Source organism: Natator depressus, chromosome 7 (genome assembly GCF_965152275.1).
Source record: "Natator depressus isolate rNatDep1 chromosome 7, rNatDep2.hap1, whole genome shotgun sequence".
Lineage (NCBI taxonomy): Eukaryota > Metazoa > Chordata > Testudines > Cheloniidae > Natator > Natator depressus.
In genome coordinates this window covers 83,470,440-83,483,557 of record NC_134240.1, presented here as the reverse complement: position 1 = coordinate 83,483,557, position 13,118 = coordinate 83,470,440, and the positions used below count along the sequence as shown (strand labels likewise).

At 44.6% G+C, this 13,118-nt stretch overlaps 1 protein-coding gene across 1 annotated transcript in view; it reads left to right on the top strand.

The window, feature by feature from the left end:
• Positions 1-13,118, top strand: part of ADAMTS14 (ADAM metallopeptidase with thrombospondin type 1 motif 14) — a 99,656-nt gene that overhangs the window by 77,524 nt on the left and 9,014 nt on the right. The window contains exons 11-17 of the mRNA XM_074958940.1: positions 1,703-1,851; positions 2,948-3,123; positions 4,550-4,683; positions 5,551-5,674; positions 7,872-7,955; positions 10,483-10,646; positions 11,698-11,863. Of these exons, the coding sequence (XP_074815041.1) occupies positions 1,703-1,851; positions 2,948-3,123; positions 4,550-4,683; positions 5,551-5,674; positions 7,872-7,955; positions 10,483-10,646; positions 11,698-11,863 (997 nt within the window). The remainder of the gene's footprint in view (positions 1-1,702; positions 1,852-2,947; positions 3,124-4,549; positions 4,684-5,550; positions 5,675-7,871; positions 7,956-10,482; positions 10,647-11,697; positions 11,864-13,118) is intronic.

Here is a 13,118-nt window from a genome sequence, read left to right as displayed (position 1 = left end):
AGCTGCTGAATATTGAATGCAAACAGACTTATCCTGCCTCATATGCAGACTGCAGCGCTAATGACAGGGGTTATTGACATCGTCAGTGCAGTGCATGCTGGAGTGTCTCAACAGACAGAAAATTAACGGGTTGAGGGAAAGACAAGCCACGAACCCAAAAAAACAGTTTACATAAAAAAGGATCTTAAAGGGCATCTCTTGCAGATGAATCATCTAATGATGTGTGTTTGTGCATTCAACAGCTTCTAGCAAGGTTTATGCATTCACAGGTAACAAACTTGAACTTGTCCTCATGCACTTTCTGCCTCTGTCTCTACAGCAATGGGGCAAACATACGATATTGTCAAGAATAAACAGTAGCCATTGTGTTTTTCAGTTTCTCAGATATGAAGAGATGATTTAAAACAAAAACAAAACAAAAAAACCCAAAACAAACCAGGTGCAAGACTCAGCTAGTATAAAGCATTATATTGACTTCAGTTGAATTATGCTGTTTTACTCCAGCTGAGGATCTGGCCCTATATATTTACTAACTAGAGGATATTCTTCATCAGTTTGTAACAGTTCTAAGGAAAGTCAAATTTTGAGCTTCAACTGCTTGACAATGTTCCTCTGAAACAGTATAGACTATTAGTCCTGGCCGCAGAGTAATTCTATGCTCCTGTGGCAAAGCCACTGGATTTGGATTGCTTCACTGTCTGTTTAAATGCGAAGCTGAGGGACACGTGCCATTCACGCTGTGGGATCCATGGGATACACCCTGCGGTCCGCAATAATTAGATGCAGTGTATCAAGCCCCAAACCAAAGTCAACCAAAACTATGGCTCAGGTCCTGGAGTGCCGTGCTGCTACTTCACTATTGTAATCTGGGCACGTAGCTAGCAGAACCAGCCACAGGGTGCCAGCATAATGGCTGTGGCTGAGAGAAAGGAGGCATGGCTAGGACATCTCTATATTCCTCCAGTACCTCTGGTGCTGTATGTGACCCTTAGAACCATTGGCAACTGTTGACTTAGAGCAGCCTTCACACCCCTTTCTGAACTGAGCTGTGTGCTCTCTGGCTGTAGCTGAGGTTCTGGAGCCAGGCAATTTTCATGGAGACAAATCTCTGGTTTATGGGAGATTTTGTTATAACTTTTGTTACTGAATTTTGTGTTTGTGAAAGTGAGAAGTTTGTTGCACATGGTGAGAACCAAGCATAATAGAGGCAAATGCTGTGCAAGCTCTGCCAATGCACCTCAGTTCTGATCTGTGATGTCCTTTGATATATTGGTCCTGGGACTCAGAGAACTGTACCTGTGCAGTGAACCCTGCCAACCCATTCCTAGCCTTCTGAGCAGAAGTTTTACCTAATGTGATGTGAACAAATGGGAACTAGGATGAAACCACCAAACCCAGCTCACTTTCACTGGTGACCTATGTCAGGGTTTGAATTTGGCTCTCCGGAGGTGATAGGCTAGTTCATTAGTCCACTCCTCCACCCAGGCCCCCGAGACCTTTCTTTATTACTTTAAGGTTTCATGACTTCACAGTCGCCACTGTCTGTCATGTCCATCTGACCAATAGGAGAGGGAGACCCAGATTCCAAACCATGTTGTTAAGCCGGGTGCCCCTGTGGCTATAGAATCTCTCTCCTCACTAACACTGGACAGTTATGAAGAGGTAGGTGTTCCAGTAACCCCTGTTTCTTCTCCTGTTCCAGTGGTGTTTCAAGGGTCACTGCATCTGGAAGACTTCAGAGCAGCCTTACAGCCAGGATGGCAGCTGGAGTTCCTGGTCCAAATTTGGCTCCTGCTCCAGGACATGTGGGGGTGGGGTGCGCTCCCGCAGCAGGAACTGCAACAACCCACCGTAAGTTTGGCTTTCTGCTAATTCTCTTAGTCCTGGCCGTATTGGAAGTGGCAGAGAACCAGGGCCACCTCCTCCTTCCTCCAGTGGGTCAGTCATAAGGAAGGCGAAGTTCTGGACAGTTGAGTAAACTGGAGAGAGGAAGGGCCATGCCTAGGTACCACAGCACGGAGTGTCAGAGCATTAAAGGGAACTCTCCTTCACAGAGCCTAGCAAACTTTAGGGATATACTTGTCCATCCTTTCTTCGTTTGGGTTGCTATAAATCATGGGCATCTCTGATGGTCAGATATGTAAGATGGGATTGTCAAAGGAGCCTGAGGGAATTAGGCTCTTAACTCCCATAGGATTTGTTTATCCTACTCCCTTAGGCTCCTTTGAAAATCCCAGCTGTAATCCCTAAATTTAAACGCTGAGCTACAATTTGTTTAACTCCTTCTCTCCACATGCACCTAATAGGATTGAAGCTTGACGTAATCAAACTGAGCTGGTCACCTTCCTTTAGCCCAGAGGAGCACTAACAATAAAGAAGCACAGTTAAGGCAGATGGGCTCCGAACGGATCAAACCCAGCTTCTTGGCTCAGTGACCTGGTGATAGCAGTTAGCAGTTATGGCAATACACGTGCACTTTGTACCACTTCATTGCTCTTATATGCTGGCAGGGGACAAGAATCCTAACCTGTGAGCCAAGAGTGCTCACATGGACTGTCAAAGTAGCTCGAAGTTGGTAGTGATAGGTATGAATTGTGGGCTCACAAGATTTCACTGTTACTTTGGTGCTTTTAATGACTAACCTAATATAAATAAGTCTTTCTGTGCACACGTTTGTCCTTTAACATAATGGTCATCTGGACTGGATTGTGGGGAAAGTCAGTCAAGTGAAGAGAAAGAAAGATTTCACGGAGACCTGTGGATGGTGTTTCTAGAGTTAAAGTTTTCATGAGACCTTATGCTATTGTATTAGAAACTCCATGCTTCAGAGAGGCAGTCATGAAAGCCTCCCTCACACACAATCCCAAGTAGAGCTGTGCTGCGTCAGGTCTGAGTACCCCTTTCTGAAATAGTTTCAAAATTCTTTATCCCCCTATTTATTTTCTAGTCCAGCCTATGGTGGGCGCCATTGCCCAGGTGCCATTTATGAGTACCAGGTCTGCAATACTGAAGAGTGTCGTGGACCCTATGAAGATTTCCGTGCCCAGCAGTGTTCTAAGCGTAACTCTTATTATACCCACCAGAACTCCAAACACACGTGGCTTCCTTATGAGCACCATGATGGTGAGTGGAGACAGCCCATTCGGCCAGGCAGTGCTAGTGTAGCCATCGACCGGACTTCTGTTTGCTTTGTGGGCTGCATACATTCCCTGGGGACCATTCAGAAGAGTTTGGATAGGCTACAGTATGGCAATGGGGATAGCTCTTTCTTTGGACAGTTCTGGGATTGGTCCTGAGTTACCACAACTTATGACCTGTATATATTTTTTTTCCTTGCTATTGGAATGACACTGCTGCCACTGTTTGCCTACTGTAGTGGCTCCTACAGGTGTATGTGATTATGCCTTTCACACTGCTAGGACACTATCAAAGACCCCCCACTGAGCTGTCATTTAAAGAGAAAAAATTGAATTGGGTTTTATGTGATATCTTTCATGCTTGTATTATCTCAGTGCTCTTTAAAGACCAGGGGTGAAAAGCTCCATATTCCATCACCAGCCCTTTAGGTTCCCAAAACTCACTTTCCCTTACCTACAGAAGCTGAGGGTTTCCGTTGCGAGCACTAAGGACATCACAAGTACCTGAAATACAGCAGGAAAATGCTCTTTGCATTATCTGTGATATTGTCAGTAATTGCAGGGGAAATAAAACCCCTGCACCTAGATCCAGGCAAGCGAGAGGAGCAAAACTGATTTTCCTGTGCCACGGATATTTGTTAGTGCGGCCCATAGGTAGTTGCTCTGACCTACATCAGGGCTGGGGACAGTGAAGAAAAGCCAACAGAATCGGGGAGCCATAATCAGTGCTCTGATATCTCCCCCACTGTCTTTCACCAATAGGATCTGTGATACAGGAGAGAATCTGCTGCTTGTTTTAAACATAAATTTATCTGTCTGCACTTCTTTAGGTTGGATTTTTGTCACTGTTTTACAGTCTTTTCATAATGCTGTGTTGCTTTACAGTGCTGGACGATATGTTGTATTTGTAGCTGTTGTGGGACAAATTCTGTCCTCAGATATGCACAACTCTCATTGAATTAAAGGAATCAAGTGATTTTGTAGTACCAGCTGACTCAACGTGTTTGCAGTTGCGAGGATGTCAAAGGGACTTGACATGCATATCTGCAAGCAGAATTTGGTGTTTCACTACATAAACAATCATTTCAGATTTCAACAAAGTCTGAAAATTGTTTGCCCAATCATGTACTTCTTAGATCATTTCATTTGCTCTGCCAGAGTCAAATCTTAATGTGTTATGGTGAACATCCACCTCCCTAAGTTTGTTTGTTGTGGTGAACATCCACCTCCCTAAGAGAATATAGAGTACTGAATGGCAAATGTAGGAGGGACTTAGAGACCAGAAGGGAATGGCTCTTGAGAACATTCTAATTCAAGATAGCGAGTTCCTCTTATTAAGATAGTTTTGTATTTTGTATTGACTCCATTTTGTTTCCATGAACATGGGTTTTTCAATATTTATTTTGCTGCAGATGCTCAGAAGTGTGAACTGATTTGTCAGTCAGAGGAAACAGGAGATGTGGTGTTCATGAACCAGGTGGTTCATGATGGTACCAGATGCAGCTACAGAGACCACTACAGTGCCTGTGTTCGGGGGGAGTGTGTGGTACGTATGTAATTAATCATTGGGTCTGGCAGTTTTTGCCTGTCCTCTATTCAAATGAGAGGAAGAGAGAGGGAACAAGCATGAACATTTCTGGAGTCAGTGGAATCTTAAACGTTTTACATTTTTCATAGACTTTTCCATAGGAATCTAAAATTCCTTTCTAAACTGGACCACTGTGTGAAGAGTAAGTAAAGGTTTAGGTGCACTGTTATTTACCCAGGCTTCCCTGGCACTCACAATGGTAAAGAAACTGTGTCTGTGTAGGAGGCAATTCATATGCATTCAACTAGCAATGTGGGGAAGCCCGTTAAATACTTTCCTCCAGGTTCTGTTTATTTACTTCACACTGTTTTCGTAAACAGAGAATCAAGTGTGCCTGTAGAGGAGTGGCTGATTATAGTGGTGGATGGGCTAAGACTTCCATCCAAAGTTGCTATCCAAGTCTGCACAGTTCACCCCATAGACTCTTCCTGAGGGAAGTAGGGGGACTTGGAGCTACCAGGTGGTGGTCAAGTGTAGCAGAGGATTGAAGCAGGACCACCCTGAAGGCTTACATCAGCCTAAAAGCTCCCTAGCACCATAAAAGAAGTAGGGCACATGATATCAGATCCATCTTCCCATTTGTCATGGGGAGCGACTGCTAGTGAGAATGATTCACCAGCTGGCAGAGTTTTTTGTGAGGGTTTGCGCTGGAAGGTAATTACCATCTTCCCCTGCCATACACATCTGCACTGCTGTCATACTGCTGTAAGATTGGAGGGTGGCTAAAGCCCAGGATGAGCTATGAGGTGTGATGCCTGCCTTGCATTTTGAGGCTCTACATATGTGACCTTTTTAAAATCTCTTTCTCTCCCTCTTTGGTGACAGCATGTTGGATGTGACAAGGAAATTGGTTCTTTGAAGCAGGATGACAAGTGTGGTGTTTGTGGGGGTGACAATTCGCACTGCCGGACGGTGAAAGGGACCTTCATCAAATCCCCGAAGCAGCCAGGTAAGAGTCTGGCCTGGGAGTAGGCGAAGAGTATTCATATTTTGGAAGTGATTGCTTTAATATACCTTTGCACGTAACAAATATAATCCATCTGTGGGCTAAAACCTACTCTTAGTTCTGCCTGTGTAAACCTATTCTAGAGTATCTCTGTTGAAGTCCATTGGAATTACTACAGATTTACACGGGTGTCGCTGAAATGAGAAGTTGGCCCTACAGATAGAAGTACAACTACATCTCACAGTTTATCGTCAGTAGTAGTAGTAGCATTTATTTGTAATGCCTAGGAGCCCTAGTCATTGGCGAGGACCCCATTGTGAGAAGCACAGCACAAACAGAACAGAAAGACCATTACAGAGCGATACTGCTGCTGAAATGAAGGCCATGTCTTTCTAGCCAGAAGTGTATCTACAGGCTCGGAGTGCTTGCTTATGTTGCCTCTGGACAATTGCACATTAGTCAACGGGCTTTTACATACAGGTTTTGCATTTTGAAATGAAAAATAAATACCGAGAAAGAAGACTAGACCTTTGCCTTACTCTGCAGACCTTTGGCAAATAAAATGAAAGCCCAGAAATTTGATGTCCAGGTGCTGGTTCTGTGCTCAGATACGATGGTCGTCAGGTAGCGTATCTTTGCTGACTTCATTGGTGCTCTGCCAGTTGACATTTCCTGAGGATGTGCCCTCTATAACTGCCAAAGTGATAGCTCCGAACTGTGCTTGGTCTTCTGTTGATTGAGCAAGGACCGAATCATTTATTCAGTTAATTACAACAGCTTATTTATGGTATCTATTTCTTTCTGCCTATCTATTATCTGTCAATTTATATGATTCAAGCTATTGCGTCACCAGGCTAGACCGATGCAATGCACTGAAGGAGAAGACTACCCAGAAGTTACAGTTCTTACAGCACACGGTGGATTACCTGCTAAACCACACAAACTGGCACAACTGTATCACACCACTGCTTTCCCCTTTGTGCCAGGGGCCTGATCAAAAGCCCATTGAAATCAGTGGAAGAAGTCCCATTGACGTCAGTGGGGCTTGGATCAGGTCCTGGTTGCCTATTGAGTTCAAGATTGTGGTCCTCATCTACAAAGCCCTTGGTGTGCTGGGGCCAGGCTATCTCAGCTACTGCTTCCCCGTCTGTGCCCACGTATGGCAGCTTCATTTAGCTGACAGAGTCCAGGGCGTACCTTGTGAAGGTTATGGAGCTTGCTTGCGTTGTAGATCAGCCTGAACCCCCAACCTTACCAACTTCAGTGCATGTTTCAAGACATACATCCTCATGTAGGTGTTTTGCTAACAGATGGGTGGGATCACACTGATGCCACTTGGAGTCTGACCCCTCAAGACACTATGAAGGAAGTGAGAAAGGATAGAGAGCTTTGCTGGGGGCACCACTTTGCATAAGAGTAGTCAAGATACTACAGTATCTTTAGCAATCCATGTGAAAATGTTTGTCTATTTAGCTGATATCTCACAGGGGTTAGGAGTAGGACAAAGTAGTGGAAAGGCAAGAGCCTTTCTAGAGAAACATGGTGTTGCAAGAAGGGAGAGATGTGATAGGAGCAAGGAAGAGTGCAGGGGGTAGCCACAGAATGCTGGGAACCTGACCAGGAGATGAGAAGGATCATGTAATACTTTTGCAGGGGTGGGGTCATCAGAAAGAGAAAGATAGGAAGCTGCAAGGCTCTCATTGAAGTAAGATTTAGGGAGAAGAAGGGGAGCCAGGAGGCTGTAGGCAAATCTTGGGGTGGTTTCAGGAGAGAAAACGGGGTTATGAGAGAACTGCAGAATGGGAGGGCAAACAAGTCATGTTCATATACATTCTAGATAAGAATCAATATTTTTGAATGATTATCTGAATTGAATCACTGGATCTTTTGAATTTGACCCATAGTTAATAAAAACACACATTTCCTGTTAGTTCAGTAAACTGCCTCCTAGTGCTTTACTGTATTTATTATCTGCATAATTGGATTGGGGCTGATCTTGTGAACACACTTATATAAAACCAGTCTTTTACCATTAGCAAAAGCCTAAGGTAAATGCACCAACCAAAATGCTCTTCTCCATTTCCTTTCTCTCACTGAAGAATCCTGTGGTTTCAAAACCTAGTGGGAGTGTTCCACAGAATTTAAACTTGCCTGCTTTGCTATCAGTTTTGAGAATGCTTTACTTTTGTTTGATTTTCAGTGGGTGTTTTGAAAATGTTTGAGATTCCGGCTGGGGCCAGATACATTCAGATAGAAGAGATGGAGCCGGCCTCCCATAGCATTGGTGAGTACTGAACAACCAGAGAGCACAGACAGACTCAGAGGCGGGTGTTAGCCAGGTTGGCCTAGTGTTGTTTAATCAAAGAAACCTTAAGGCTTGTGTTCTCTAAAATAGATGTGGTAGTCACACTTTCAAAATGTGTGTGGAAGTGCAAAGGGGCAGTTGCACACACAAAATATTTAGGTGCATGGATAAAATGGGAAACTGAGTGCAAAAGGCTGATCACAGTAAAATGAGTAGCTCTCAGCCCACTTTCTTGCACAAACGTCAGAGAAGACTAACATTTGTTCTTATCACAGAACTACCAGACAATTTAGCCCAGTTCTGTCTGACTATCAGTTGCGGCTTAGGAGGAGCCTTGGAATGGAATAACAGAGGGTGGTGAAGAATTGAATTGTTTGGGCAGAATTGGGTGTGTGTCCTCAGGAGTGGAATAGCAAGGCGTGGTCCATGTCAGAATTGAGGTATGTTGGCAGAGCTGGCAGCAGAGGGCCAAAGAATTGGTACAACATTTGCCTTTGGTCATGGCTGGCGCTAGCCACTGGTTCCATTCCTTCACTTCCATGAGCACTTACAGTCAGCTGAAAAAAAAGAAAATGTAGAGTCCTGGGGCCAAATCCTTGGGACGGGGCCTTCGGTGCCTGGCACAGTTTCAGAAGGGGAAGGATGTTAAGGGGCAACCTTAATACCCATCCTACCCCACCCAGTCCTATGGCTGCTGGGTGCCAAGCCTGTCCTGAGGTGCATCTAAGAACATCCTTATGGCTGTTCTAAGCTGCACTGGCTGCTAATGGCTCCCAAGGGACCTTACAGCAACTGGGGATTGGCTAGATAGAGCAGCTCCCCAGCCACATCTTCCTATACCAGGAGCATAGGGGATAGTGTAGGAGCTGCTGTGCTGGCCCGAGGCCACTTGAGGATTTCTCCACACTAGGGGAAGCTCATGTATCTGGTTAAGCCAGGGAGGCACAGCGGGGCAACATCCTGGCCTTTAAGGTCTTCTATAGAGTGATCCTTCTGTTTCTCTTATTCCGCTCTGTTTAAAAGCACATTAGAGTGAGTGAGTATTTGTGTGTGTGCGTACGATTGAGAGAGAAAGTTACTTGAAAATGACCAAGGAGTTAAGCTGGAGTAGCTGTTCCCCAGCCTCTTGCATTTCAATTTGCAGCTCTCCTTTTCTGCTGTCTCCAAAATCCTTCTTAGTGAACCTTCCAGTGAAGCTGGCAAGTTGAGCTCTGCCTGTGTGATCCTGTAGTGAGAATTCACACAATACGCCTCTGTGTGAGGTATATTCTCAGAGGGCTGGGTCTTGAAGCCAAATCTCTTTCAGACATAGGAAGGGTGTGTATGTGTATGTGTGTTTTCTTTCTGCTCAGAAGACCATTAATTCAAAGGATGAGTTGGAATGTCAGGGGGATTGGTATGTCAGCAACACGGTCAAACCAGACTGACTGTTTAGAGAAGATGAAGAGAGTTAATGTTAGGAAAGCAGGGGGACCCTGGAACAACTGGGAGGTGGGATGGAGGGAGTGTGATTCTCTTAAAGGGTGGGGAAATAAGAGACTCAGGCTGGAGGGGCATGGTGTGGAGTGTGGTCACTAGATTTTACACATTGAAAGGGTTATTCCCTGCCAAGGCCCCTTTCTTGATCACCAGCCCTACATGCACATGCCTGTTCATTCAATGGAATGTATCCAGGCTCTTCCATGAGCAGCTGCTCACAGCCTTGTTCTCTGCACCGCGGAGACAAGTGACACAAGGGCTGAAAAGGGACACTTTCATCTGCCTGTGTGTCCCCTTGAATTCTGGGCCTGAGGCCTCTGCCAGTGCCCCTCAGTTCCAACTGGCAGTACACCTTGCTATTCCAGTCCTGGGCCTTACACAGCTCTGCCAATGCATCTCACTCTTGACCCACAGCACCTCTGCTATCTCCTTTTTGGGCCTCCTTGTATGTAGATTCCTAGGGGTGTTATCTTAAATGGTCGCTTTGTGACGTGGGCAAACCCATTTGACTTGCCATTTAAGCTACTATTTGAGCCCAGATGTTTTTCTGTAAAGATCTAGTGCATTAACCCATGACACAGTCCAGACCTGCAGTCTCATCCTTTGAATAACATTACATTAACCTTTCTGATGTTTAGGCCACAATCGAAAGACTAATTGGACTTGCTTTGCTTACAGTCAATAGTATACAATTGCTAATATATAGGGCCAGAGTTGCAGGTGCTGAGCTCTCATTTTGGCACCTAAACAAGAGCCAGATTTTCCCGTTTGCTCAGCTCCCAGCTGCTCCCACTGTGATACTTATGGCCAGATTTTCAAAAGACCAACCAGCTGAGCCTGAATTCTTTTTATGAATATCTGGTCTGTTATGAGGAATATTTTCACCATGAAGGTCTATCCATACAATTCCCATCTTTAGGGATTTCTTCTGATCAGTTAAATTCCCATGCATTATGCTCACAATTCATTTTTCTGTCCCTAAAAGTCTTTGACAGGGGAAAATTACTTTGTGAACTTCTTTTCCCAGCTGTTAAGAATCAAGCTACTGGAAACTTCATCCTTAATGCCAAAGCCAAGGAAGCCAAAAGCAAAACCTTCATTGAGATGGGCTTGGAGTGGGAATACACAATTGAGAATGGCAAGGAGAGCTTGAAAACCAGCGGCCCCCTGCATGAAGCAATCAGTGTGCTGGTGAGTCACACTGGCTTCTCCTCTGGAGAATCATTCAGTCATTCACTGAAGCAGAGCACACAGTGCAATCACTGTTACAAATGCTAGAAGAGACTGATATACAGTGTAGAATGGAGTGGCCGAATTTCATAGTGGAAGGACATAGGGCGTAAATCCTACAAAACTCTTAAAAGTTATTTTAAAAAGTGAAAGTAACTAGCCATAATCTAATATGATTACGATACTTCAGGATGTGCAGAAATACACTATGAATGCACTTCTTAGAAGCCTGAATGTTTTTGACCTTGCATCTGACAATGTATAAAGGCATACAACCATAGCCTACCAATACACACCCTGTTCTGGCTTATCCCAGCATTAACGGGATCTAGATTCCCCATGCCTCCCTGGAAGAAAAGCTCATCCTCCCTGCCCCCCAATGTCTTGGAATACATGTTCACTTATTGATATTGAGTGTTACAAACAACGCTTCTATGCCTCTTTGTCTGTCTAAAGTTATAGTACAGGTTCCTATTTATGTAGATAAGGTAGAAAGTTCTGTGTATGAAGTCTAGAGTTTGAGCATATATTTTGATATGTCATGGGCATCTTCTGTACGTGTGCAGTGGTCCAATACAGAGTATGTTCTGTGAGTATTTTAGAATCCTTCCACTCAGGCTTGACAAAGCCCTAGCTGGGATCATTTAGTTGGGGATTGGTCCTGCTTTGAGCAGGGGGTTGGACTAGATGACCTCCTGAGGTCCCTTCCAACCTCGATATTCTATGATTCATTTTAGATTAATTGAAATATTTTGAATGGATCAAGAGTTCTTCTTGTTAACTAAAAGTTTTCTCTTTTCTACCTGTGGTACTTGTTTAATTTCTTCTTTGTTACTTTCTTCTTCTTTCTTTTCTTCTACTTTTCATGTTATGTGTCTATATGCTACATTGCCATTGTTTGCGTCCTCTTTAATTCCTTTCCTCCTTCCACTCTCACCCTTTCCCACAATTGCATTCTCTTTCTCTCTTCCTTGCTGCCTCTACACTGCCTTTGTTGTTTCTCTGATCACAGGTTATCCCAGAGGAAGATGAGTCCAAGAGCAGCCTGATGTATAAGTACATTATCCATGAAGACCTGCTGCCAGTGATTGGAAACAATAATGTCCTTCTTGAAGAGATGGATTCCTATGAGTGGGCCCTCAAGAGCTGGTCCCAGTGCTCAAAGGCTTGCGGAGGAGGTCTGTTTCTCTTTTATATGTCTGTTAAGTTGTAATACTCGGTCACATGTATGTTGCGGTCAGATTTCTTGGACCTGTAGGGCAGTATGAGTCAAAGTACCTCTGGTTTTTAGATATCCATATACTTTAATTACCTAATTCTCTATTCTTTAGCAATTCCAAGCCTTAAATTCCAGCATGCTTGGGGAGCCAATCTAACTTCCTTTGGCAGTACTCTGATATACTGCTTTATTTCTGAGTCTGGTTTGATGCATCATCTGATGCTCCCATTTGCTTAAGATTTCTGTGGCTTCTTAGAACCTGGGATTTACAAGATGATAATTTGAGTGTCACAGGGAGATTGGCCTCTTTAGGAGGTTTTGGGGTGGTCCAATGCACTTATGACATGTCAGCTGCTTCCCAATTGGATTTTAAGAGATGGGACCTGGGCCATATAAGTGGGAGAGCCTGACAACAGACTGGGTCAGTCAGGGGATTGGAAAGTGATAGCTGTCAGAGATCAGGAATCTGGAGGAGGTCTCCAGGGAAAGCTGAAAAGAGGGAGGGCTAGTTTGCTGACTTTCCTGAGCCAGAGAACCAGTGCTGGGAGGCTGAAAAGGGCTGAGGGCCAAGAAGCCAATGGAGGGGCTAGCTTGCTGATCTTCCTGGGCCAGAGAGTTTCCATCTTTGCCAGAAAAGGCTGGAAATGGCTGAAGGCTGAAAGCAGTAGAGAGAGATACCTGCTGGCTCTCTGAGCCGGAGAGCCAGGAGAGGACTTAAGACTGGGGGAGGTGCGGTGAGAGACACTGGAGCCATACTAGAAAGGCGAGCATGGTGAGAGATGTTGGAGCTGTACCGGAGAGCCTGAGTATGGTGAGAGATGATGGGACCATACTTGGTGTGTTCATAGACTATTGGGACTTGGAGACTGACTGTACTATTTGGACTGTGCTGGGGAATTCTGGATTATGGTTGTGGGGCTGTTGTTATGGTTTATGTGCACAGAGCTTTATTTGGTAATAAACTAACCCTGCAAAGGCTAGGTATCCTTGGAAAGTCTTTGTGCACTATTTCTGCGATGATCCACTGAAGGGGAAACAGGCATATGCATGGGATGTGCTGCAGCATGATGCTGGAGGGCACCCAAAGGGGCTGCCCCATGACAGTTATAAAGACCTTTGCAATTATTGCAGAGCATTCTCTGATGCAGCTCCACTCCAAATGCACGTCATATTTTTCAATATTTCTTTTTAATTACACCTGCAGAAGTTTGAGT